Raw genomic sequence first — 26,928 nt, 5'->3', positions numbered from 1 at the left:
TGCAGATAGAAAGCACTATCTCTGACATAGCACAGGACTTTGAGATTTGTTGTTCTTATTATTCTTTACATTCTATTCTTTCAGACCCCTACAGAACATTAAACCACAGATTATTAATATGGGGTCATCTGTTTGCTCTCTTGCCCCTGAATTTCATGAAGTTGTATTTTGGGTACCACTTCCACCATAAACGCTACCATCATGCTTACTGAGTGTATGTTCCATAATTTTTGTGTCCTGCTATTGCAGACACAGCCACAATCAGAGCTGGAATCCCATAGCCTGCAGGGTACATGAACCTCTTCTTGAATCTGCCTGCGCTGGTATAGTTGGCCACCTGGAGGTTCCTAACGGTGAGGAAGAGATGCAGTCCTTCGAGGAGCATCCAGGTAAAGGAGGCCAAGTAGAGGTAATGCAATACCCCTGCGATGATGGAACACAGCACCTGGAAGGGAGAGCAGAGATAGGAATGTGGCGCCGATGTAGTCTGTACCGGATTATATCCTCAGCACTTAATGGTTTCCCGGATGCTGGCTAGGATTTTAATTCCAGAACCTGTGACACTTTGCCTGGAGCAACACATTTTCTGGAGACTTTCACTGGCCATTGAAGTCTGCTTGTCCCATGCGTGGGGCAGGCCAGAAGCACCAAGGAATGAATGCCACCAGAGCACCCCTCAAATTCATGACAAATGAGTATTGGTAGGGAAATGCTCCATTGCTCTTGCCCTTTGGAAGGCTGTGATGGTTAATTTTATGTGTCAGCTTGACTGAGATAAGAGATGTCCAGATAGCAGATGAAACTTTTCTGGGTGTGTTTGTGAGGACATTTCCAGAAAATTAGCATTTGAATCAGTAGATAAGTAATGAAGATTGCCCTAACCAATAAGGCATCATCCAAGCCAAGAAGAGCCTGAATTAGAACAAAAAGGTCCAGGAAAAGAGAATCCGCTCTCTTCTTGAGCTGAGATGTTCATTTTCTCTACCCCTTGGACATCGGCAGTCGTGGTTCCAATAAAATGTTGTTTACAAAAACAGATTGTGGTCCAGAATTAGCCTGTGCACTGTAGATGGCCAACTTCTGCCCATTTTGAAATGAAGAAACTGAGGCCCAGGAAGTTAAAATTTCTCTCAAGAGCACAAAGCTAATAAAAAACGAAAATGTATTTGAAATCCAAACTGTCTGCAGAGGCCATACTTTCTCTTAACCATAGCACTTTGCTGCCTTTTGTGGAGGTGGGGGAGTGGGAAAAGTGCTTTCATAACCTTGTGAAGGTGAGATCATAGTCTTTAGGGTTGAAAGGAAGGAGCCTTGGAGAACATCTGCTACTAATTCTTCTTGGATGTGATGATATGATCGTGACTATGACAAAAATAAAAGCTAGCGTTGTTCTCTGGTTGGTTAATCCAGACTCTGCATTCTATCTTCCTAGAGCCCTATGCTGATGCCCTTGTTTTAGAGAGGGAGATTAAAAAGGGGAAGCCACTTTAATAAGATCGTATAGTGAGTCGAGATACAACTGCTGATTGTGTGGTAAAGATACTGTCCACCAAAAATGCACCCCTCAATTCCAGAAAATAGATTTGTCTCTAAGAAATTACTCCCCAGCCAGATATGATATTTCCCAGCATGCCTTGCAGTTAGGTACGACCATGGAATGCGATATGTACCAATTCCTGCGGTGGCCCATAAAAACCTTCCTCATGGGACTCCACCAAGTTCTTCTCTCTTTTCAGTCGGCTAAAATGGAAAGGACCACAGGATGACCTTGAAACCATGTATGAGCTAGAAGAGGCTCCTACTTGTTTTAGTTAGAGGACAGACACCCTTCAAACATGTTTGCTCACCTTCTACAGATACATACAGGTAAAGTAAACTACTCTTGTGATAAGCCACCGCTTTTTGGAGTTCAATTGTTACAGCAGCTATTGTAAACCAATCTAATACCATCAGTCTGATTCTCAATCACTTTGCTCAATGCCCATCAGAAAGTACGAGTCTTACTAAAGTTACACAGGAAGAGAACTGAAATCGGGACTCTTGCATTTCCCCCCAGGTGATTATTGCCTCTCTTCCAGTCTTTCCTCAAAACAAGATTTGATTACAACAAGGAAGTTTGATTAAATCACCTACCTCAGGCTCAGTTTGATCAATCCCAGTGAGGAAGAGGAGGTGGGCCAAGAAGAGGCAGATGCAGAGCTGCAGGTGGAGGGTGGTGCTGATGTTCTGGATAGGTCGGCACAAGAGGAAAGTGAGGGCTGCCAGGAGGAGACACAGCAGAGACAGGCTCAGTCCCACGTAGGTAATCACTGTTAGAATGAGATCCGCCTAGGAGCCACCAAAAGAGGGACCTGTTATAGTTTCCAACTCTGTAGTTGGAGAGTCAGATGGGCTTCCTAGCTCAGGTCCTCAGATGAATGAGTGAACCTCCTTGAGACTTGCTGTTCTTATCTTTAAAACAGGGGCATATATAAGAACAGAGAGGCATCAATGTGAGACAGACACATCAATTGATTGCCTCCTGCATATGCCCCCACTGGAGCTGGAACCAGGGATTGAACCTGTAACCCAGGTACATGCCCTGGACCCAGAATCAAATCCATGAACATTCGGTGTGGAAGCTAATGCTGTAACCACTGAGCATACCAGCCAGAGCTGGTTAGACTTTTTTAAACTTAAAAAGTGATCCACTCCACGATGATTCTACCGTGTTTCCCAGAAAATAAGATATCCTCCGAAAATAAGACCTAGCGCATAGAAAGATAAGACATCCCCTGAAAATAAGACCTAGCGCAACTTTGGGAGAAAAATGTAATATAAGACACTGTCTTATTTTCGGGGAAACAGGGTAGTATCCACCTGGAACCATACATAGTTATTACAATATTACTGACTATATTTCCTATGTTATACTTCATATGCCTGTTAACTATTTTGTAACTGCCAATTTATAGTAATCCCTTCACCTAGCCCTCAACCCCCTCCCATCGGCATTTCTCAGTCTGTTCTCTGTATCTATGAATTTGTTTCTGTTTTGTTTGGTCATTAATTCTGTTCTTTAGATTTTACATATAAATGAAATCATATGGTATTTGTCTTTCTCTATCTGACTTATTTCACTTAGCATAATACCCTCTAGGTCCATCCTTGTCACAAATGGTAAAATTTCATTCTATTTTATGGCCGAGTAATATTCCATCTCTATTATAAAAAGCAAGTGGCCCTAATGCCCTCACGCTGTAATGACCAAATGGTGGGTGGGTGGAGCTGTGCACGTGGATGGGTGGGGCCACTAGATTTCACGTACTGAGCTTCTAGTTGTATATATGTACCACATCTTCTTTATATAGTCATCTATTGATAGGCTTTTAGGTTGCACCCATATCTTGTCTATTGTAAATAATGTAATGAACATAAGGATGCATAGATCTCATTCAAGTAATGTTTTGCAAATATTTTGAAAAATACCCAGAGGCAGAATTGCTGAATTATAAAGTAGTTCTATTTTTAATTTTTTAAGAAACCTCCATACTATATATTTTCCTAATGGCTGCACCAATTTGCATTCCCACCAATAGTGCAAAATGGTTCCCTTTTTTCCATATCATTGCCCATGCTTATTATTTGTTCATTTATTGATGATGGCCATTCTCACAGGCTTGAGGTGTTATCTCATTGTAATTTGCATTTCTCTGATGATTAGTGATGTTGAGCATCTTTTCATATGTCTATTGGCTATCTGTATGACTTCTGTGGAAAATTAACTATTGAATATTTCACACCAATCCCATCTGGCTGAAAATTTTCTGTTGGGAAATCAACTGACATTCTTATGGGAGCTTCCTTGTAGATAAGTAACTGCTTTTCTCTTGCTTCTTTTAAAATTTTCTTTGTCTTCAACCTTTGCCATTTTAATTTTGACATGTCTTGATGTGGAGTGCTTTGACTTCATCTTGTTTAGAACTCTCTGCACTTCCTAAACTTGTATGTCTTCAAATAGTTCTTCAATCCCTTGCTCTCTTTCTTCTCCTCTGGTACCCTTATGATGCAAATGTTGCTAAACTGATGTCATCCCAGTAAGTTCCTTAAACTATACTCATATTTTAAATTATTTTTTTTCTTTTTGCTGTTCCAATTGGGTGTTTTCTGCTACCTTGTCTTCCAAATTGTTGATTCAACCCTAAGCTTCATCTAATATGCTGTTGATCCCTAACCATTTTGGCTCAGTGGATAGAGCATCAGCCTGCAGACTAAGGGTCCCAGGTTTGATTCCAGTCAAGGGCATGTATCTTGGTTGTGGGCACATCCTCAGTAGGAGTGTGCAGGAGGCAGCTGATTGATGTTTCTCTCTCCTTGATGTTTCTAACTCTATCCTTCTCCCTTTTTCTCTGTAAAAAAAATCAATAAAATATATATTAAAAAATAATAATAATGTGCTGTTGATTCTTCTGGTCTACTTTTTATTTCAGTTATTGTAGTCTTTATTTTTTACTGGTTCTTTTTTATAGTTTCTATTTCTGTTTTTATGCTTACTATCTCTTTGTGGAAGTTTTCACTACGTTCTTTGACCATCTTTATAACCAATGTTTTGAACTCTGGTAGATTGCTTTCCTCAATTTTATTTAATTATTTTTTTCTGGAAATTCCTCCTGCTCTTTCATGTTTTTTGTCTTCTCCCTTTGACTGCCCGAGTCTGTTTCTATGTATTAAGTAGGTCTGCTACATATCCTAGTCTTGGCAAAATGGCCTTATGTAGTCGGTGTCCTGTGGGGCCCAATGATGCAGTTTCTTTGTTCACCTGAGCCAGATGCTCCACAAGTGTCCCTTATGTAGATTGTGTGTGCCCTCCTATTGAAGTTGAGCCTTGATTGTTGTGGAAATGTCAGTGGATGAATTGACTTTCAAGCTCACTGGCTGTGAGAATTGGCCACAACCACGGCATAAGAGCTGCTCTCCAGGGGCTGACCCGTGGAGTAGCATTTGCCCCAGCAGATCCTGGTGCCTGCTGAGACCATCTTTGGGTGTGCCACTTGTGGAGCTAATTGGGTGCTGGTTCTGGGGCCCTTTGGGAGGGGCTCTGGTGCAGGCAGGCCAATGTCAGATGCTGCCTATGATTGGCCTACGGCTTCCTATTAGGAGCTACAATGTGGCTATGCTTGGTAGCTGCCTGTGTTAGGTCTGGATGCACATGAAAAAGATCACACTGAGAACCGAGGCCAGCTTCTACCAGTACCAGACCTGGGGCAAGTGATCAAAAGTCACAAAGACCTGCCACCACCTGCTGGCTGCCCTTAGGGCTCAGCCATTGAAAGAGCCTCAGGTAGTACTTCAGTTGGGTGAGGTAGGATCCCAGGGAATCCCCATGTTGGGGTGAGTGGAGTTCACCAGGCAAATGCAGGTTCAAATATGTTAGAGTAAGTTCAACACAGGGACAATGGCTGTCATCCCTCCAACCCTGACCCTGAAGCCACATAACTCAGTTTCTCTCTGTATGTATCTGGTGGGCTCCAAGCCAATGTCCCTCTGCCAGAGGTCAAGATGAATGCCCACAAGTGAGATTTTCTGGGTCCTTTAAGAGGACACGTAGGTTTCAAACAGCCTCCTGCATGACCTTGGACAGACAGAATCCTACTGATTTTCACAGCCTGATATTTCATGGGCTTATCTTCCCAACACTGGTGCTCTAGGCTGGGAAGCCCAGTATTGGGCTGAGACCCCTCAACTCCTCAGGGAGGGCATCAGAAGCTGAGATATCCTATGGATTCTCACCACCACACATGGGTTTGGGGCCAGCCCACTTTGTCTTTGTCCCTCCTACTTGTCTCAATGTGGCTTCTTCTTTATATCTTTAATTATAGCACTTCTGTTTAGCTAGTCTTCAGATGGTCCTCCAGGTTGATTGTTCTATAATCTAGCTGTAATTTTGATGTGCTTATGGAAGGTGGTGAGCACAGCCTCCATCTACTCCACCATCTTGAATGGAACTCTACACTGCTTCTTAATTTAAGTAAATTAAAATGAAATAAAATTTAAAATTTGGTTCTTTAGCCACACTTCACATACTCAATAACTACATGTGGCTGGTGATTCTATTGGAAAACACAGCACTCAAAAGTAGTTCCCATGAAAGTTAGTATTTCTTTGTCTGTCATGTTCCAGTGCCTATAACAGCATCTGATGCATAGCAGGCAATCATATGTGAACTTGGTGAATGAAAAAAATGAGGCCATTTTGTTAATTATGCAATAAAATTATTGTCATACAGTAAATATTCAATAAATGGAAGCTAAAGAAAAACAGGGGAAGAAGATAGGTAAATTTCTTTAAACCTGAATTATTCTAGATATGGGTGGAAATTCAAGGGGCTTTGGTTTTTCATTGGTAACAGTCAGTTGTCTTCTTCTGGTCTGACCACAAAGGTTTAGATATAACTCTCTCTTGCAGAGTAACAGATGTTGTTTTTGTTTGTTTGTTTGTTTGTTTGTTTGATTTTTAATCCCAGATCATCTTGGGCCTTTCTACCAAAGGAGCTGACAACCCAACTTCCCAATGTCTGAGGGCTTCCTCCACTAAGTTGAGCTCACTCTGTCATACCCATAGAAAGTGTCAGAGAATTTTTATCTCCTGGATGTAGCTTTCAACTAATAGCTGAAGAGAGGTGCTGTATAAATACCCCAGCTCTCTCACATTCAGTTAGAATGAACTACACTGACTTCCAGAGTCCTCCAGAGGGACATAAACTCCAATTATCCACAGTGGCTTGGTAGTGCTCTCTGTGTGGTTTCTGTCCCTTTTCCCATTTCACTTCCTCAGTCCCCTACCGGTACCTTCTGGAACTACCTCTCAAGTTACTTCTGCTTGACTCCACATCTCAAGAGTCTTTTTATAAGACATGGAGCAGATGACCTCCCAGATTCTGGACACACTCAGATTCACAGAAAGGGACCATGAATCTTGGTACCTGAGGAACAAGAGCCATGAGGACAGCAAAGCTGGAAAGGTGGAAGCACTTGCATTTGGTGTAAGAATCATTGCTGCTCACATGAGTGCAGCCCTCTGTCGACCAGCTGCCTCCCTCTTCTGATCCTTTCCAGTACACACACAGATGTTTTCTTCTTGCACCACCTGGCTGGAAAGAGAATAGCAAAAAGTGGCTTTATTTCTGGTTTTACTATTTTAACTTCATAGGTTGGTCAAGGATTCACTGGGTCGGAAACTGGATGTGAAAGCCCCATCATCTAAAACCCATGTGGTGAAGAGTTTTATACCACACATGTGTGGACTTTATTCTCATTGACTCTGCCCTGCTCTGGTCATCTCAGAGTCCTGGGAATTGACCTTAATGAACTACTTTACCCAGGTTGCCTGTCATTGGTAGGACCAATGAGAAGAACTAGTGAGAGATCATTGGATGAGAGCTAAAGAAGCCCAGGTGTTTCTTCTATACTTCTTTCTCCAGCAGGGAACTCCCTCCTCCATGCCTCCAGTCTTCACTGGGCTCAATAATGCTCATCCCCCCATTGCCTTTTTAGGCATAATCTTTCCTATATAATAAAAGGTTAGTATGCAAATCAACCAAATGGCAGAACAACTAGCCACTATGACATGCATTGACCTCCAGGGGGCAGATGCTCAACACAGGAGCTGCCCCCCCTCCCCATGTGGTCAGTGTGCTCCCACAGGAAAAGAACCACTCAGCCAGTAGCCCCTGAGCCATGCTCACAGCTGGCAAGCACAGTGGTGGTGGCGGGAGCCTTTCCCACCTCCACAGCAGTGCTAAGGATGTCTGACTGACAGCTTAAGCCTGCTCTCCTAAACCATCATTTGGACATCCCCCAAGAGCTCCTGGGCTGCGAGAGGGTGCAGGCCCAGCTGAGGGACACGCCCTGTCCCTCTCCCCCACCACACACCACACCACAAGTGCACGAATTTTGTGCACCAGGCCTCTAGTGTGAAAATAAAAGCTTCTCTGGTGGCCTCAATATTTATTGTCAGTTCTCTGATCCCTGGATGATCAGAGTTGGATTAGGTTACCTGCCAGGATCCTGATAAGACACCCATTTAAGGTAACACATAGAGAACCAGCCCTGGGCTTTACTCACCTGAGTATGTTTGAAGGTCAGAAACACAGGTGTAGACAGATAAACTTTTTCTTTTACACCAATGGTGCCACTCACAACATGAGAGTTCAGTTTTATGTCCAGTGTTCCTCTTCTATGACTGAAAAAGGATCCGTCCAGAATATCCCCAAGAGATCGGTAAGTGATAAATGCAACTTTACTCTCTGAGAAAACAGAAGAGAAATCTCTTTATAGGGGGCTTATCGTCTGGTGAATTTGAATAAAATACTGTAAGTCCCCACATCTTGGCCCAGTCACCTAGACATGAGACAACAGCCTAGAATCTGAAGGCCAAGGGAACCCTTCTTAGACACAGTACCTCTTGTGGTTCCTTTGAAAGCATCATTGCAGTTGATATCCATTGTGTTATTTCCAGCTTCCAGAACAGTCTTCTCGTTTGTGTCATTGCATCTCTTGGTTTCATAGACTGGAAACATTAAGAAAGTGAGTTCTACTTGGCTCATTTTTCATGCCTAAGGAACTGAAGGACCCCCTTCTGTGAAAGACCCCTTCCTGGTGATTTCATTTTCTGCATACTGGGTAGACCAGATGGTACTCCCTTCCACTTCTCTGGCTGTTGGGAATTAAATGGTCAAAATTGCCTGAGAAACACACACTGCCCAACCAACTCAGAGCTGGAACTAGGGCGGGCAAGCTCAACCTCTATGGTTAAATATTTAAAGGCAAAAACAATTTTTAAACGTGTACTGAAGGACTTATTGGGGGGGGTGGGGGGAGGAGAGTAGGAAAACTTTAGCAAAAAAAGCTTAGCATCTAAAAGATTTCCAAGGAGCCGAAACTGGTTTGGCTCAGTAGATAGAGCATCAGCCTGTGGACTGAAAGGTCCCAGATTCGATTCTGGTCAGGGGCATGTACCTTGGTTGTGGGCACATCCCCAGTGGGGGGTGTGCAGGAGGCAGCTGATCAGTGTTTCTGTCTCTCTGTCTCTCTCCCTTCTTCTCTATAAAAAATCAATAAAATATATATTTTTAAAAATAAGAAAATAATAAGAGATTTCCAAGGAAATAGTCGCTGGAGCAGACCTTCTGCATTTGGGAAGAATCCCTTGAGTGAACTCTCTCCATGACATATAAATATAAAGTCTGATAAAATATCCCTCTCCCCCTGCCTCCCCTAAAAAAAATGTTCAGCGTTTCTTACCTATGTCAAATATAGAATTTTCATGCTTTCCTGGAGAAGCAAAACTGTCATTCCATATGATCGATTCCACGTTTTGAAGTAGTTGGGTCACCTCTTTTGCAATGAACTGTTTGCTTTCATTTTTCTTTAGAATTGTCTTTCAAAGAAATAAAGCTAGTTAGGTAGACTCTTACATAAACTTTAAAAAAGCAGGAATGTACATAAGTGTGGTTGGGCGAGCCCAGAAGACAATAACATTTATTAAGGTGCAGCTAGGCTCTGTGCTGTCAACCTGATATGACTTTTCTCATTTATCACTGCAGCCCTGTGAAGAGTGTATCCTTAGCTTCATAGTATTTTTGAGAACATGAAGGCTTAAAAAATGAGGTATCTGGAATCTACAAAGAGTTTCTTATAGAGGAAGATAGGGAATGGCAGGTGGTGAGGGGATGAAATGAGACTCTAGATGTTTGCTGAAGATCTTTGAATGACACCTTTGCCAGGATTTCTCAATTTTCTCAATTGACATTTCAGACCAGATAATAATTGTGGGAGGTTACCGTGGGCATTATTGGATGTTTAGAAACATCCCTGATCTCCACTCACTAAGTGTCAGTAACACCATAGTTGTGCCAACCAAAAATGTCCCCAGATGCTGTCTCCTGGGACAAAGGACAAAATCACTTCTGTGCTGTGTCCTAAAAGTCATAGGGAAGCTGTGATAGCATTTGAGCAGAAGAATGACATGGAAGACTAATCAGCTGTTTCCCAAACCTAGCTTCACTTTACTCACCCAAATGGTCTCTGATGGCTCTGTCTTCTCACGAATGTCCTCTGGGAAAGAAAAGTAGCCATTGAATCAAGTATGGGAGATAACACACCCTGGCTCACATCCCTTCTTCCAGGGTCCCTCAAGTTGGGTTCTTTCTTGTTGCTTCTACATCCTATCCTAATTTCCCGCTAAGAAGTCCCAAAATAAAAAGAGAATTAGGATGGGGCTTCCAGATCAATAATTCAGTCCATAGTATTTATTGTGCAATTACTAAAAGCCGGGCACAGTGTTAAACCAGATGGATAGAGGTCGACATAGTGACAAAGGGAATTCCCTTCTAGAATTTGCAGGCTGCCAATAATGGCAAACAATTAATTGATTACAAGGGTCCAAGATGTTAACAAATAGAATGAGATGACTTGGGAGTATACAGAAGAGGCCCCAGAATATCAAGGGTGCAGAGAATGGATGTTAATTGAATTAATAATATAGAAATAGTAATAATATTTGCCCTTGTCTACACAGCATGGTATCTAAAGTGGCTTCATACACATTAGCTCATTTAAAGGAACTCAAAAGGTTCTAGAACAGAGTTATGTAGCATAACAGCTAATATTAATTGAGCTTTCCCAGGTGCATGAAATATTTTACATGCCTTAATAATTAGAAGTAAAGTGTATTCATTTCCTAGGGCTGCTGTAACAGAATACTACAAACTGAGAGCACTGGAGGTTCTTACCATAACAATCTGCATAGTTCATTTTAAAAAGTTTAGCCATCCAGTTTAAAACAGGAATACTTGGGACACAGCTGCAGTAGTAACTTCCGATTTCATTTTTGCAATATGCTTTCTTCTTGCACTTTGACAGCCCGGTCTTACACTCATCAATATCTGTGAATCAAGAGAAAAATACCATTTTTCATTTTCATAAAACTATACTATTTTCCCTTGCCCATGGAATCTCTACTACCCAGTATTATTCATAAATACACATCTATTCTCACACAAAATGGCTTCATATTATAAAAATGACAATTCTTCTTAAGTTAATTTACAAATATAATATGATCCCAATAAAAAAAATATCTACAAGTACTTTATGGAATGAGATGAATTTCTACTATCATGCAAGAATAGCCAGAAAAACTATGAGGTAGGGATTGGCCTTCCAAGACATCAAAACATACTACAAAGTCAGTGCCCTGGCAGTGTGTTCCCTGATTAGAGGGTTTGCCCACAGGTCCAAGTCTGGTCAAAGTCATGTATCTGGGTTGCAGGTTCGATACTTAGCCCCCATCAAGGCACATGCAGGAGGCAACCAATCAATGTCTTTCACTCCCTTTCTCTATTTGTCTCCCTTTCCTTCCCACACTCTCTCTAAAAAAAACAAAAACAAAACAAAATAGAAAAAATATCCTCAGTAAAAATTAACACAAAAACAAAATAACAATGAGATACTGGTGTATGAAGAGATAGACTAGTAGAAAAGACTAAAGGTCCAGAAATAGACCTAAATATATATATGGGGCTTTAGAACCTGCTAATCATTATATGTCAAATCATTGGACAACACATTCTGCTGAGCCAGTGGAAAGACAGGCGCTCTCAGGCATTGCTGATGAGAATGCAAATTGGTACAGCCTTTCTGGAATTAAATTTGGAATATCTAATCAAGCTGCATATGGATTTAGCTGTTGACTCAGCCATCTCACTTCTAGGACTGCACCTTAAAGACATACTTCCACAAATATTAGAACAGCCTAAACATCAAAACAACTTAAATGCCCATGCCCAGGAGTGGGTTGAATAAACTATGGTTCGTTCCAAAGCTATAAAAAAAGAAAATGGGGAAGATCTCTATGAACTGATTTGGAGTAAATTCTAGGATACATTTAAGCTAAAAAAGCAAAGTGCAAAAGGGCATCTACGGTGTCCTATCAAAGTGTCATGGTCCCAGAAGACAAGGAACTCTGGGGATCTTTCACAGGTTACACAAGACTAAGGATCACGGAAATCAAAGCTAATGTGGGATTCTGAAATGACTCCTGGAACAGAAAAAGGCTGGGGCTGGGGGGAGGAGGAGGTGGGGGGGTGGGGGGGGAGAAAGGGCATTAGGGGAAGAACTAATGAAACTTGAAAAAAGTCTGTATTTAGTTAATATCATTGCCTGGTTTTGATCATTGTACTGTGGTCATGTCCTTGGTTAACCTCAGGGGAACTGGGGGAAGGAAATACAGAATTAACCGAGCTGTTTTGGTAATTTTTATTTAGGTCTAAAACCATTTCAAAACAAAAAGTTAAAAGAAGAAGAAGAAGAAGAAGAAGAAGAAGAAGAAGAAGAAGAAGAAGAAGAAGAAGAAGAAGAAGACATATCCAGTATTGTGGTTCCAGTCATAGGACTACCCTAAGAGGAAACAAATTAACAGACACAAAAAGTAGATGGTGGCCACAGCCGGTTTGGCTCAGTGGATAGAGTGTTGGCCTATGGACTGAAGGGTCCCAGGTTTGATTCTGGTCAGGGGCATGTGCCTTGGTTGCAGGCACATCCCTAGTGGGGAGTGTGCAGGAGGCAGCTGATCGGTGTTTCTCTCTCATCGATGTTTATAGCTCCCTATCCCTCTCCCTTCCTCTCTGTAAAAAAATCAATTATATATATATATATATATATATATATATATATATATATATATATATATATATATATATATAAAGTAGATGGTGGAAGCCAGCAGCTGGAGGAGGGGATGAGGAGTTAGTATTTCATGGGAACAGAGCTTCAGTTTGGGAAGATGAAAAAGTTCTGTGGACGGATGGTGACAGTGGCTGCACAACACTGTGAGTGTACTTAATGACACCGAAAGATACATCTAAAAATTTTATGTTGTGTATATTTTGCCACAATAAGGTAAAACAAATCCTAGTCTACCATTGTATGCTTCACCTTCTTCACTGACACTAATTCCATGCATAAGATGTTCAGTTCCACCAATCAGGTATTCAGGAGTGCTATTTCTCTTCAGTGTTCAAATGGACCGTTAGAATTTGTGGAAATGAAAAAGAATTTTGGCTGGAGCAGATGGGGAGTAGTGAGAGTGAAATTGGAACACTAAGCTGGGGCCAGATCATGATAGGTAGTGAGTGCCAAGATACTGATTTATGTATTTATTTTTTGTCTTGGTCAATATTTTTATTGAACATCTGCCATGTGACAACACTATTCTCAGTCCTAGGCATACCACAATGAACAACACAGAGACGATCCCTCCCCTGGTAAAGTTCTCCAGTAAACCAACATATAAAAACACCAATGCTGAGACTTCAAGAGCCCAGGGTCCTGGGAACTCGACCTTTCTCTAAAGAAAAACCAAGGATCATCAAGCCAGCATCAGAATGACAGCAGGAGGGTGCATACGGATAGGGACGTCTTATAGGACTCTGGGACTATCTTGTAATATTGTTGTATCTTTGCAGCACTAGCATCCCTACATAACTCAGGGAATGGGGTATAGAAGGATGTCCCTGCCCCTTTCCAAATGCCAAGATGAATGTGGATTGCATCCTACCTTCACATTTCTCATTGAAGTCGGTGAAGTACCTCCTCCCAGACTTGGACTGATACCCATCTTTGCAAGCACAGTGGGTTCTGTTGAAGCATCTGGCATTTTCAGGGCATGTCTGACAGAAAGCTGCAGAGAACACAAGAACCTTTAATTCATTTGTTTACTCATTTACTAAGAAATATTCAGGAAGCACCTAGGATTCCCAGACTCTGGTCAAAAGAATGTCCTCCTGGGAATAGCTCTGTTGGCATCCTTTTTGCAGCCATCCCACAACTGAACACACATGCTCACAGTGCCCAAACAACCTCCCCACCTCTGCCACCAACACCACTTTTTTGACAGTAGAACTTTTCTCCAGCACCTGTGTTTCTTTACCTGGAGCTATCTTTGGCGACCATAGTCCTCTTTGCTCTCCACGTGACAGTAGCAATGCTTTCTCCCCACAGAAGAAGCCCTCTCAATCAATGACTGGCAAAAGTCAGTGCATTAAAATAAAACCAGTTATCTTATTATCAAAAATAAACAGAGAGGAGGAGGTGGCAAAATTGTAACGCTAATGCATGGCTGGTAGGAATGTAAAATGGTGCAGCTCTTGTGGAAAACAGTTTGGCAGTTTCTTAACTAAAAATTATAATTCCTGCCCTGGCTAGTGTTTCTCAATGGTTAGAGCATCAGCTGTGCACCAGAGGGTCTTGGGTTCCATTCCCAGTCAAGGGTGCATACCTGGTTTGCAGTTCTGATCCCCAGCCGCAGTGGGGTGTGTACGGAGGCAACCAATCCATGTGTCTCTCACATTGATGTTTCTCTCTCTTTCTGCTCCCTCCCTTTCACACTCTCAAAAAAAAAAAAAAAATCAATGGAAAAATTTCTTCAGGTGAGGATTAACAAAAAGCAAAAACAAAAAAATTATAATTCCCATATGACCTAGCAATTTCACTCATGGGCTTATAGCAAAAACAAACACAAAAATAAAAAAATAAACCCACCCAACTGAAAGCAGGGTCTTCAAAAGATATTTGTTTACCTATGTTCCTAGCAGCACTATTCACAGTCACCAAATGATGGAAGCCACCCAAGTGCCCATTAATGGATGAGTGGATAAATGAAGTGTGGTCCATCCACACAAAAAAATATTATCCAGCTTTTAGAAAAAGAAATTCCAACACACACTACAATATGGAGGAACTTTGGAGACATTGTGGTAAGTAAATAAGCTCATCACAAAAGGACAAATGCTATATGGTTCCACGCGTAAAGTCACTCTAGGAGTCAAATTCACAGACACAAAGTAGAATGGAGGGTGCCAGGGGCTGGGGGAAGGGAAGAGGGGATTAGTGTTTAATTGGGGGAGATAGCCTTAAGGTTCATATTTCTTACTATGCCCAACAGTCCCCAAGGGATCAAGCTCCAGTTGCCCACATGTAACTTGCTGTATAATGGACCCTATATTGGCTCTTTGCCTTCTAACCTGACTTCTCACTCCCAAATGTTGCTTTCTAGGATCACCTTCCAGAAAAATTACTTGCTCAAAATTTGCTTTTTTGGGAGGGGAGGCAGGCAACATGAGACATGGGGCAAAGGCAACACTATCTCCCAAAATTATTTGGGACACAGGCTTTTGGGGGGAAAAGGACAAAGTCCAACATCCACCAGCTGTGTGACCTTGAGTCAGCTACTTCTCTAGAGGGCCAGTGGTCAAGTAGGGATAATGTCAAAACCATCTTTGCAGGAATGTCATGGGGATTGAATCAGTTGGAGCATGCAATTTGCTTAGCATTGAGCCTGGTGCAATACAAGAGCTAAATAAATGGGTGACAATGGTGATAGTGGAGGAATGGGAGCTCCAAGGAAAGGGCAGAAGGCATCAGGGATTAATATTCTCTCTCAATGAAAGGACACCTTCCCTCCTCTGGAGTTAGGCTGCAGACCCCAATTTCCTTTCCCTGTCCTTTGACAATCACAGACTCACCTCCAGAATTCTGCACTTCCGATCCCGACAGAGTTAGCAGGACACTGAGGCCTAGAGTAGAGAGAGAAGGGGATAGTTCAGTTGGGGGTATTCTGGGGCTCTGCTTGGCTGAGGCCGAGGTAAGTTCAGGGCTTCATCTGCCATTATTCACTTTGCCGTAGACTCTTCCAGGCAAACTATAAACCCAATGAAATGTATCATTTATTACTGCAGTATGAGAGGTACATCTGATTGCAGCTGTAAAAGTTTGACACCGAATTCTAATGTGCACTGGGGGGGGAGAATCCATACCATCAAGCAATCCGTGGGTACCAACTGGATGTTTTATGATTCCACTCAATTCTGCCACTGTCTATCTAGAGACATCTACAGATTAAGGGCTATCGATTGGATGTTCCAATGACCGCCTCCTTGGGTTTGATTTATTTGCTAGAGTGGCTCACAGAACTTAGAGAAACATTTTATTTACTAGGTCACTGGTTTATTGTAAGAGGATACAACTCAGGAACAGCCAGATGGAAGAGCTTCGTAGGACCAGGTATGGGGAAGAGGTTCTAAGCTTCCATGTCCTCCCTGGGTATCATTCTGGAAGCTCTCTGAAACTCATCTTTTTGGGTTTTTACATAGGCATGATTGACTAGCTCAGTGGTCATTGATGACTGATTCAACCGCCAGCCCTTCTCCATCCCTGGAAATCAGGGGGTGAAACCATGAGTTCCATGGCCAAAATGGTGGGTAGGCAAAGGCAGTACTTATCTCCTCCCCAACCACATTAAAATTACAATTAAACTACAGAGCAGCCGTCGTTGAGAACTACCAGAAGTCTAGCTGATCAGAAGTCCTGCAACTAAGGACATAAAAGAGAAGCTACATCAACACTGGTAGGAGGGATGGAGACACCAAGCAGGCTGGTCCCACACATGTGGTGGTTAAAAATAGACTTTAAAACAAAAGACAAAGAAGGACCCAGCAATTGCATTTTGGGGTATTTATTCAAAGAAACACAAAACCACTAAATTGAAAAGACATATGCACCCATATGTTCATTGCAGCATTATTTACAATAGTCAAGATATGAAAGCAACCTAAGTGTCCATCAATAGATGAATGAAGAAATGGTGCTTATATACAATGAAGTATAACTCAGTCATAAGAAAACAAAAATTTGTCACCTACAACAAAGTGGATGGACCTAGAGTGAAATAATTCAGCAGTGAAAGACAAATGACATACGACTTTACTTACATGTGAAATCTAAAAAACAAAATAGAAACAAACAGATACAGAGAACAGTTTGATGATGGCTAGAAAGGTGTGTAAGACTGATGAAAAAGGTGAAGGGATCAAGAAGTACAAATTGATAGTTACAAAATAGTCATGGGGACATAAAATACAGCATAGGGAATATAGTCAATAATATTATAATAACTATGCATGGAAGGAACCTGCAACCAAGGTACTTGCCCTTGACCAGAATCAAACCCGTGACCCTTCCATCTGCAGACCGACGGTCTATCTAGTGAGCCAAATAAGCTACGGTGGTCCACTCATTTTTAAAAGGCAAAGAGAAAACAGGTGAAGTTAATTTCAATAATATATTTTATTTCACCAAAATGTTATTTTTAACTGTTTTTTAAAATTTTTATTTATTTTTTTATTAAATTATTATCTGTGTACATATTTTAACATTGCCCCCCCCCCTCATACATACCTTCCCTCCCCAGAGTTTTGTGTCCATTGGTTGTACTTATATGCATGTATACAAGTCCTTCGGTTGATCTCTTATCTCCCCCAGATCTCCCTACCCTCCCCGCTGCAATTTGATAGTCTGCTTGTTGCTTTACTGTCTCTATATCTATCTTTTGGTTCATCAGTTTATAATGTTCTTTATTATCCATAAATGAGTGAGGTCATGTGGTGTATCTCTTTCATTGACTGGCTTATTTCACTCAGCATGATGTTCTCCAATTCTATCCAGGTTGCTGCAAATGATGAGAATTCCTTCTTTTTTATGGCAGCATAGTATTCCATTGTGTAGATGTACCATAGTTTTTGGATCCAATCATCTGCTGACGGGCACTTAGGCTTTTTCCAAATCCTAGCTATTGTAGATTGTGCTGCTATGAACATAGGGGTGCATATATCCTTTCTGATTGGTGTTTCTAGTTTTTTGGGATATAATCCTAGGAGTGGGATTACTGGGTCAAATGGGAGTTCCATTTTCAGTTTTTTGAGGAAACTTCATACTGTTCTTCACAGTGGTTGCACCAGTCTGCATTCCCACCAGCAGTGCACGAGTAACCAAAATGTTATTTATTTATTTTTTTTAAAATATATTTTATTGATTTTTCACAGAGTGTAAGACAGAGGAATAGAGAGTTAGAAACATCGATGAGAGAGAGTCATCGATCAGCTGCCTCTTGCACACCCCCTACTGGGAATGTGCCCACAACCAAGATACATGCCCTTGCCCGGAATCAAACCCGGGACCTTTCAGTCCGCAGGCCGACGCTCTATCCACTGAGCCAAACCGGTCCCGGCCAAAATGTTATTTTAACACACAATCACTATGAAACAAATTATTCATAAACTATTTTACATTCTTTACTGTATGTGTTAAGTCTTTGAAATTCAGTATGCATTTGGACTGATCTTATTCGAGTGCTTGGTAGCTACATGGGCTGTGGCTATGGTATTGGACAGCACAGGTTTAACCTCTTAATAACCAGTGCATTCTCTGGAATATGGAGAGTCTGAAATAGCATAGACTGTAAGAATCCCAGGAGTCCAAGATTGTGGCCAATTTGGAACAAATCAGAATGTTTTCAGGGTGATCTATTTTGAGGATGACCTAAACATGTCTACCATATGACTAGACCAAATGTCTACATATTGAAGCTGGAGGCGAACTCAGAAATGCAGACAACTTTGCCACAAATGTATGAATAGTGGTGGGCGGGCTGAATAACCAGCACTGGGAAAAGGATTTCCCCTTATCCCTCTCACTGCGTGCAGGCTGAGTTGGACTCCTTTGCTAAACTCTGGAGGCAGCTGCCTAGTGGCCAACATCAGCCCTAAAAGGTTTAAGTGGGACAAATAAAATCCAGGTAACCTGGATTTGTAGCCTATGGATGGGGGAGGAGCAAGGATTAGTTGGATTGTCACAGAGCAAGACAAGTCCCCTGGACAAGAGATGGTCAACATCTGTCCGTCCTATCTCCTCTGCTCTATATCATGAGTATTGACAAAAACATCATATTTAAGGATTCATACTGATAGGGGTAGAAGGGCAGAATCAAAATCATTGGTTGTTTTTTTTATTTTTATTTTGTTTTCCCCTCTTTGCTTCCTTTTTCTTTCCTTCCCCTTCCTTTTTACTAACAGAATACTTAATTGATTGTTAGCTATATATATTTAACTGAGAAGGAAAACCCCTATTTTGTAAAAAACGGCTGTTTGGAATTTTCTGATGTTTTTTTAGATGGCCTCTTATTCTAAAAAAATGTTTGCTTTCTAGTCTGCTATAGCCTGTTTGAATAATGATGAAGATAAACTTAGCTGTATGACCTTGTAGGCCAGAGACTAGATGTGCCCATAATCTCAATGCCATGCCAGGTGCATTTTTTAATTGGATAGAATTGTATTGTTTTCAAGGCCAGCATCGAGATAACCACTAAGTGCACATAGGGCTGACTCTTTAATAAAAAGGGAAGTTCTGCTTGTAGCCTTGCTTAGAATTTGAATTCATTTTCTCTGAGCCCATCGCGCGATGAATAAAGTAAGTCTCTCCAAACTCTCCTGCATTGTTTGATTGTTGGGGAACTCTGTATCATAACCATATGTTCTGGCTAAGATTTGTTACAGTTCTCATTTGACTAGGGAAGAACAAAGAGACTTTTAACTCAGCCTTGAACTTCCATCCCTGGCCACCAAGAATGTAGAGAGTGATCAAGTAGGTCTCAGAAACACATAGTAGGTCTCAGAAACACACAGTAGGTCTCAGAAACAATGGGATGACACACACCTGATCACCACTTGACCGGTTTCAAAATGTTGGGCATCCTGTTCTGGGGACCAGTAAGGAAGACATTTATCAAGACCTGTTGCAGTAATATACACAAATGTTTAAAAATGTCTAAAAAGGATTTAACATGTTTGCGTTAACCTTACTGAAACCTAAAGCGTGATATTAAGGACACGTACCCCACTACCCTGCATGCGTGTATCCCATAGATGAGGATTTGAACTTCGATTACTGACTGAGAGTGACTTGCTATGATAGACATGTGCTTACCTAGCTATGTCACGGCTACCAGTGCTCATCAGCAATTACACAGGCGAATCATGTAAGGCAGTATTTCCCAAAGTGTGGTACGCGTACCCCCAGGGGCATGGGAAGTTTGGTGGGGATATGCGTTGCACCGGAGTTTGGTGGGGATATGCACTGCACCGTGCTTAGCTGCGCCTAATTCTACGTTCTCATGAGCAAGAGGGGTACTCAGCGTTATGAAAATTATAGAAGGGGTACACATATGTCAAAAGTTTGGGAAACACTGATGTAAGGCAATCCTGAGAAGGCCAGCCAACCAAGAAGACAGGGAGCTTACAAGCACCCAAAACCTGTTCTGTGGCAAGGTGCAGGGGGCAGGATTATAAAGGAGGATGGGCTAGGGTGACGCTGGGAATGGAATGCAGCTACAAGCAGCCCTGGAGGTCCGCAGAATTCAGCTGTTGTTCTTGGTCATCAAGCGATAAGAGGATGTCTGGACTCCTGGTGGGGTCAGCCTGACCATGCTTAATGGTTCTGCTTGCTTGCTGGGGACATTGCACATCGTCCACAGCTGAGTCACCTCCTCAATCACTTTTGCACCAGCCTAAGAAATGATACTTAGAAAAACTTAACCCCCCATGTTCACATAAGTATATGTATTCTAGGATTTAAAATGGTAAGGTTGAGTAAAACCAGAATACAACAATGGCAAGCATTAAGACAGGCTAAGCCCTGAGGTAGATTTTGTTCCTTAGATTCTAATCACCAGCATGACTTACGGGAACAGCCCAGCCTGACTGCTGTGGAATGCACCTGCGGGGACCTACCACCCCAGAGATGCCATGCCGTGATGGCAAAAGAGGACTTGCAGAAGGGAACAGGAGGGGAGGGGGGGAGGGAAGGGTGCTTACTTGCATAGCTGGGCTAAAGTATAAAACTTAGAAGGAAACTTAGAGCGGGGTCTGAGTTTGGAACGGGTGAGTGCCACTGCGCTGGTGCTCCGGCTCGGACCCTAGCTCAAGCTAGAATAAATAAAGACTTTCTGCCTTTGCATCGGACTCGACTCCCTGGTGGTCTGTGGGTCCCAGAATCTACCCGGCACAACAAAATTAATATGATTATTCTTCAGATTAATTCAGGTGCTCTATCTATCAGGTGACATCCCCCCCCCATCATTTGTCCAGCAACAGGACTAGCTATAATCATAAGAAATATTAACCATGCTCTGTTAACCGTGATTGTTCTGTTCTGATTAGAGAAAGCACATCTTAACCTGAGAGCTGTGCACCCTGGGGTGTGGGAGCTAACGTCGCTTGCAGTCTATTTGAAAGGGGGCAGCGATGGAATTTGGGGAGCCAGCTAGTATTGTGAGAAATATTAGTCCTGCTCTGTTCACCACCACCGCTTTATTCTGATTGAAGAAGGCACATTCCACCCCGGCTGGCGCTGGCCTGGAGAAGCAGCCCTTCCTCCCGCGCGGAGCTGCCTGTTCTCACGGGAAGGCGGACAGCTTTGCTGCAGAAACAGGAATCACCGCCCTTTGAATGTCCCAGCCCTTCGCACACCTGCAGGCCTCTGCAGACCTCAGCCTGCTCACCTGCTAACGGCCATTGGCACTCCCACTGGCTATTTCCCCAGGTCACCCGCCCTGCATATCACTCAGCCCTTTGAAGACCCTGGTCCTTCTGCACAGCTGTAATCGGCCCTGTGCCTGCTTTTCCTCTGTGCTTTTCCCGTGTGAGCAGCGGGCTCAGGGTGGGGGGCAGAGCAGATTCCGGTGGCTGACCCGCTGCTCTCCCACACTGCTGGCTGCACTGGGACAAATGCTCATCTGTGATTCAAACCTGTGGCTGCTCCTTTGCCCAATAGTGGCAGGCAGCACGGACCCATTGTTTGTCCGGTTACATAACCTCCTTTTCCTAGAACTGCCCAAAATCTGGGAAAGATTAACAATTTAGTTGCTGAAATAATCGGGTCCTGAGGCGCCCAGCCTTTGCCCATCCTTTTCGACCCTCCCTCCACCCTTCCCCAAGCCCACATAGCCTGCAACCTGTAACCGTTATACTTTCCCTACCTACTTCCCCATGCCTAATTCCTACTTTCCCGTTAATCTTTGTCCTTCTACCCAATATAAGCAGTTTATGGGGAGGGGTAGAGCAGATTTTTTTTTTCTTGGACGACCTGCTGCTCTCTCCTAACTGCCGGCCTTATGGGAATAAACACTCATATAGGAGTCAACCCTGACTCTGCAATTTAATTGGCTCAAGTAGTAACAGGCAGTCTGGGCCCATTGGTTGTCCGGTTTCAATATGCTTGCTTACTGTTAGGTTGAGGCAGGGGTGAAGCCCAGAACAGATACAAGCATCTGCAAGGTGGATGGTGACAAGGATAGCTGGCTAGCTGGCGCCTTCCTAGGGCCTTCCTAGACCCCTGGCCCAAGGCAGGAATTCCACACCTCTCATGCCTTCCACCCCCCCCCCCCCTCACTAAACAGCTGTATAGAAGAAGTATCTATGCTGCTTTTCGGTGCGAATTTCCCTGGCCCACCCTCGGACCAGGGAGCTTCGCCTGGGAGCGCAGATTAAAACCTGATAGATTAAATAGAGAAGGTAGACCGGAGATCGGGATGGCAGGACTCACACAGGCTTTATTATAAAGGAGGGAAGGGTACCCCTGCGGGCTGCTTCCACAGAGAGGTGCGGAAGAGAGCGAGCTTGGGGCTTACAAGCACCTTTAAGGATAGAGGGCGGGGCTTAGGGCAATCAGCACACGCTGATTGATTAGGGACCTAGGGATTTAGGAATGGGGGCTTAGGGTATTTGGCAAGTGCTGATTGGTGGTTCAGAGCTCAGGAATGTCTGGCCACAGGTGGGGTTTACGGCTGTCCATCAACTGAGGGAAGGGATGATCTATCAAAACCTTTCCTCCTTTTAATGGCCTGGATTCCATGTCTTGCTTCTGCTTCGCAAACCTCTCAGCTGGGACCTTACACTTACATGTTCTTTCAAAACTTCTAGCCTGTATTTGGCTCATCTGATATTTTATTTTATTATTATTATTACTCCAAATGTAACCTGACAACCAAAGGGTCTCTGCTTGAGCCAATTAAGCAGAGGCAGGGTCGCATCATATATGAGCGTTTATTCCCATGATGTTGGCAGTATGGGAGAGCAGTTGGTCACCCACAAAAATCTGCTCTGATCCCCCCTTACCAGTTGGCTGATTATATACACACGAGGGAGAAGATAGCCACGTGCAGCTGCGAGTACAAATCTAACATGGACAGGGGAGGGTAGATCCTGCAGTCTGGCCTTGGTAATATTCATGTAAAAAAAAAACATTAAAACCTGTAAAGAATTTTTGAGTTTTAGTCAAACTGTCGACAGATGCTGGGAAGTAAAACCTTAACGAATTGAGATAATGCTCCGGAGAATGGCGGGTTACATCTGTATTTATACATTGCAATCAAAGGAGGGACATAGGTGGGTTACAAGAAATCCATGACTCAAAAGAGAAATACATTTTGAAAACTAGATAGACTAGAGCAGTGTTTTCAACCTTTTTTGGGCAAAGGCACACTTGTTTCATGAAAAAAATCACGAGGCACACCACCATTAGAAAATGTTAAAAAATTTAATTCTGTGCCTATATTGACTATATATAAAGTAATTCTCTTGAATAGGAATCAAATAAACACAAAGAAAGTATTTTATAATTACTTTATTATGAAATATTAAGTAAACAAAATAGTGAAAAATTATAAAATTCTTGTCTTGTCTGCACCTACGGCACACCAGGCAACATCTCGCGGCACACTAGTGTGCCGCGGTTGAAAAACGCTGGACTAGAGGGGCAAGATAAAGCAAGGAAGGGGGGCAGGGAAGGAACCCCTGGGATTGGATAAAAAGTAAAGTGACGGACACAGACTTAGGTGGTTGCAGGAACAATTAACATGATAATGAAGGAATTTGTGGTATCTGTCCTGGCGCCCAGCACATTTGGTTGTGCCCCCCGGGGGTCCAGGAAAAGGGAAGTTACAAGTTACCGGGAGACTTCAAGAGTATGTTATCACAGATGGATAAAGACAGATAGGCTCAGTGAAGGTAAAGGGTGACCTTGTCAGTGGAGATACCGGCCTAGGACATAACTAACCACCATAACTGCATTTAGTTAAAGTTTAGTTTCAGGCCATCCTTTGCGGTTACTTTAGGTCTCTGAGTTTGTATGACTGCCATGCAGGCCTCCCCTGAGCCTGTCAGGTCAGTATGTGGCCTCTTTCGTCCACAGAAGCTCCAAGTCTGATAACATGGGGGTTAATTTTCTGTGACAAGTATGTCAGACCTTCGGCCCACAACAAATACTAATTGTGACAGTCGGCCCTGTCTGCCCAAGAGATAAGGACTCTGGAAACAGACCAGGCCAGGGGGAAAGAGTTTAAAAAAATAAAGTCAGGCCGAGACCGGTTTGGCTCAGTGGATAGAGCGTTGGTCTACGGACTGAGGGGTCCCAGGTTCGATTCCGGTCAAGGGCATGTACATTGGTTGCGGGCACATCCCCAGTGGGGGGTGTGCAAGAGGCGGCTGGTCGATGTTTCTCTCTCATCGACGTTTCTAACTCTCTCTCCCTCTTTCTTCCTCTCTGTAAAAAATCAATAAAATATATATTTAAAAAAATAAAATAAAATAAAATAAAGTCAGTCGTAACTCAGTGCCGGGAGTTCCTTTGGGTGGGACATGCAGGCCTCCCTCCAGATCAGGCTGGGAAATTGGGGTCATAAAAAACCGCAGCATCCTGCACTCCCTTTGGGAGTCAGAACAGACATTCTGTTTGAAGCAAAACAGGCCAGGTTGTGTAAATCACCCAAGGAACAGCTAAAGACGGCCAGTTCTTTGTCCTGAGGGGCCAATCAGAGAATGACAGACCAACAGTGGGATGGGATGGGAAAAGGAGGTATAAGAGGAGGGACTGCCCCTCCATCGGGGCTCTGGCCTGGGTGTTTGCCGGCTGCTGCGTCAGCCAAGGTTTGAGCCCAGATTCGAATCTGTAATAATCTCTTGCATGCTTGATCAAATTGGCTCCGGTGGTTCATCTCCTGGGGACTCACTTCGTAACACTAATGATGATTCATTTACTCCAGCCCTCTGTATTCAGCATGTCTCTATGAAATAAACGCGCGTTTCTATGAAAATGGAAGCTTTCGGTTTGGTTTGGTTTGGTTTGGTTTGGTTTGGTTTGGTTTGCTTTTGTAGGCCGAGGTGCTCATGAATTTAAACCTGGCTCATTTGGCCCAGGCTAGCCTTTGACTTGTTCTATGATGTTACAAACAGCTCAGCCCATTCCTGGGACCCAAGAATGACCAGTGTTCCTGAGGAAAACTCCCGGGAGGTGGAGGTGGGGTCAGGGTCTGGGCACAGTGTGTCCTGTCCTTGGTCTGCTCTCAAAATGTATTTCTCTTTTGAGTCAGGGGCCCATCTGGGCTTTGGGGTGTCTTATCTTTTACAGGCCTGTTTCACCCCCCAGGTTCCAGGGTCTGTAAGAAACCTTCCTATCTGTAGTTAGTGCAGTGAGTAATCATTAGACAACCGTGCCTCTGTTCTTCTTAAAGCCCTTCCCCCTGACACCAAGACCCTAAAGCCCAGAGCCCAAGGCTGGGCAAGGGCAGGTCTTTGTAACTCACTAAAGGAAGGTACGCTCCTGGCGGCCATCCGTGCAGCAGACTTGAAGCGTCTGCCCCCTTATCCTAGGGCAGTGTTTCCCAGAGTGTGGTACGAGTACCCCCAGGGGTCCGGGAAGAGTTTGGTGGGGGTACGCGTTGCACCAGAGTTTGGTGGGGATATGCTCTGCACCGGGCTTAGCTGCGCCTAATTCTACGTTCTCATGAGTACAGGGGTACTCAGCGTTACGGAAATTATAGAAGGGGTACACCCATGTCAAAAGTTTGGGAAACACTGTCCTAGGGTAAGAGGCGGGGGGGGGGGGGGGGGGGGGGGGGGACCAGCCTGAAATGTGTGGGAGTTACCCTAAGGCTGTAACCACACATTAACATTCCAATGGGGCGATAAGGAGGCTCTGCCTTCTCTCTGTTTGCAGGCTGAGGCCGGACCTTCCAGTTTCTTAAGAGTTTGTCCACGAAGCCCCGTTATTCTCTCCCATTCGCAGTCTAATTGGGGGAGTCTCTTTCGGGGAGGAGGGAATGCCTGGCGCCAGCCACGAAAACCCACAGAGGTGTCGGCGACCCACACTGCAAAGTCCTAAGAGATAAGGCCTCTGGCCGAGAGAGGAGACCTTGGGGAGGGAAGCCACCCTCCCCCAACCCCTCCTCCTTCCAGACACCCTTCTCTGGGGACGCGGCCTTCTCAGCCCCACAGCCCCTCCCCTGGTCTCTCTGTTTCGGTTTCACCTCTCCCCGACCCTCCCACCCCTCCATAAAGTCCCGCCTGCACTGCGCGGGCCCGGCGCGGGTTGGAGGACCAGAAAGAAGGGTGCCCCGTCTCCCCACGGGCTGGCCACTGGAGCCCAACTCCTTCCCTCCACTCCCAGTCGGCGGAACCGGACTTGGCTCCGGGTCATTGCTTTGCAGTTTTCAGACTTGACGAGCCATCCATCGCCAGGAGCCAGGGGGAGCCCCCGGTAAGTCCCCAGATCTCGGACGGGAGTCCCCGGGCTGCCGGGTGGTTGTACCCGGGGTCTGTCTCTTTCTCCGGCCAGGCGCCTCCGACGCCCAGCGGAGGGGAGAGAACGGCTTCCTGGGGCCTGAGTGGGAAGAGTCCCTGGTGCCCGCCATCTGGTTCCTTCCAACCGTCTGGGGTCCCGTGGGAACCCACTGGCGCCCGTTGGCGGGGGGCAAGGCTTTGTGAGGACAGCCAGCCCTCCTTCCCCTTTGCACGGGGATCTGGGAGGAGGACTCGCTCTGGTCTGGCTGTTATCTGGCTGTATCTAAGCTTCTGGTCTGCGTTCCGGATGCTTCTCTGGTAGTGAGAAGGGAAGTCGAGAGCAGATCCGACCTCCTTGGCTTGCACCGCTGTCCTCGACGCCAACGCCTGGCTTCTTGCATCAGCCAGCCGCCCGGACGGCAACGAATGTGGAAAGTCCCCAA

At 44.0% G+C, this 26,928-nt stretch overlaps 1 protein-coding gene and 1 long non-coding RNA gene across 2 annotated transcripts in view; one reads left to right on the top strand and one right to left on the bottom strand.

The window, feature by feature from the left end:
* The window catches only part of LOC311623025 (putative adhesion G protein-coupled receptor E4P), a gene marked incomplete at its 5' end in the record, with an annotated part of 50,639 nt that overhangs the window by 13,000 nt on the left and 10,711 nt on the right, over positions 1-26,928 (bottom strand). The window contains 10 exons of the mRNA XM_084884670.1: positions 210-445; positions 2,134-2,328; positions 6,962-7,129; positions 8,103-8,284; positions 8,440-8,547; positions 9,282-9,417; positions 10,054-10,094; positions 10,772-10,924; positions 13,597-13,719; positions 15,563-15,613. Of these exons, the coding sequence (XP_084740796.1) occupies positions 210-445; positions 2,134-2,328; positions 6,962-7,129; positions 8,103-8,284; positions 8,440-8,547; positions 9,282-9,417; positions 10,054-10,094; positions 10,772-10,924; positions 13,597-13,719; positions 15,563-15,613 (1,393 nt within the window). The remainder of the gene's footprint in view (positions 1-209; positions 446-2,133; positions 2,329-6,961; positions 7,130-8,102; positions 8,285-8,439; positions 8,548-9,281; positions 9,418-10,053; positions 10,095-10,771; positions 10,925-13,596; positions 13,720-15,562; positions 15,614-26,928) is intronic.
* LOC311623026 lies at positions 263-12,596 on the top strand. The gene is made up of 3 exons (XR_014795090.1): positions 263-389; positions 1,737-1,866; positions 12,305-12,596. It is a non-coding gene; the product is annotated as an uncharacterized lncRNA (long non-coding RNA).

This window comes from Pipistrellus hanaki (genome assembly GCF_964339955.1).
Source record: "Pipistrellus hanaki genome assembly, chromosome: 5".
Lineage (NCBI taxonomy): Eukaryota > Metazoa > Chordata > Mammalia > Chiroptera > Vespertilionidae > Pipistrellus > Pipistrellus hanaki.
Note: the sequence above shows the minus strand (reverse complement) of the source record. Positions and strands in the feature narration are given on the sequence as shown.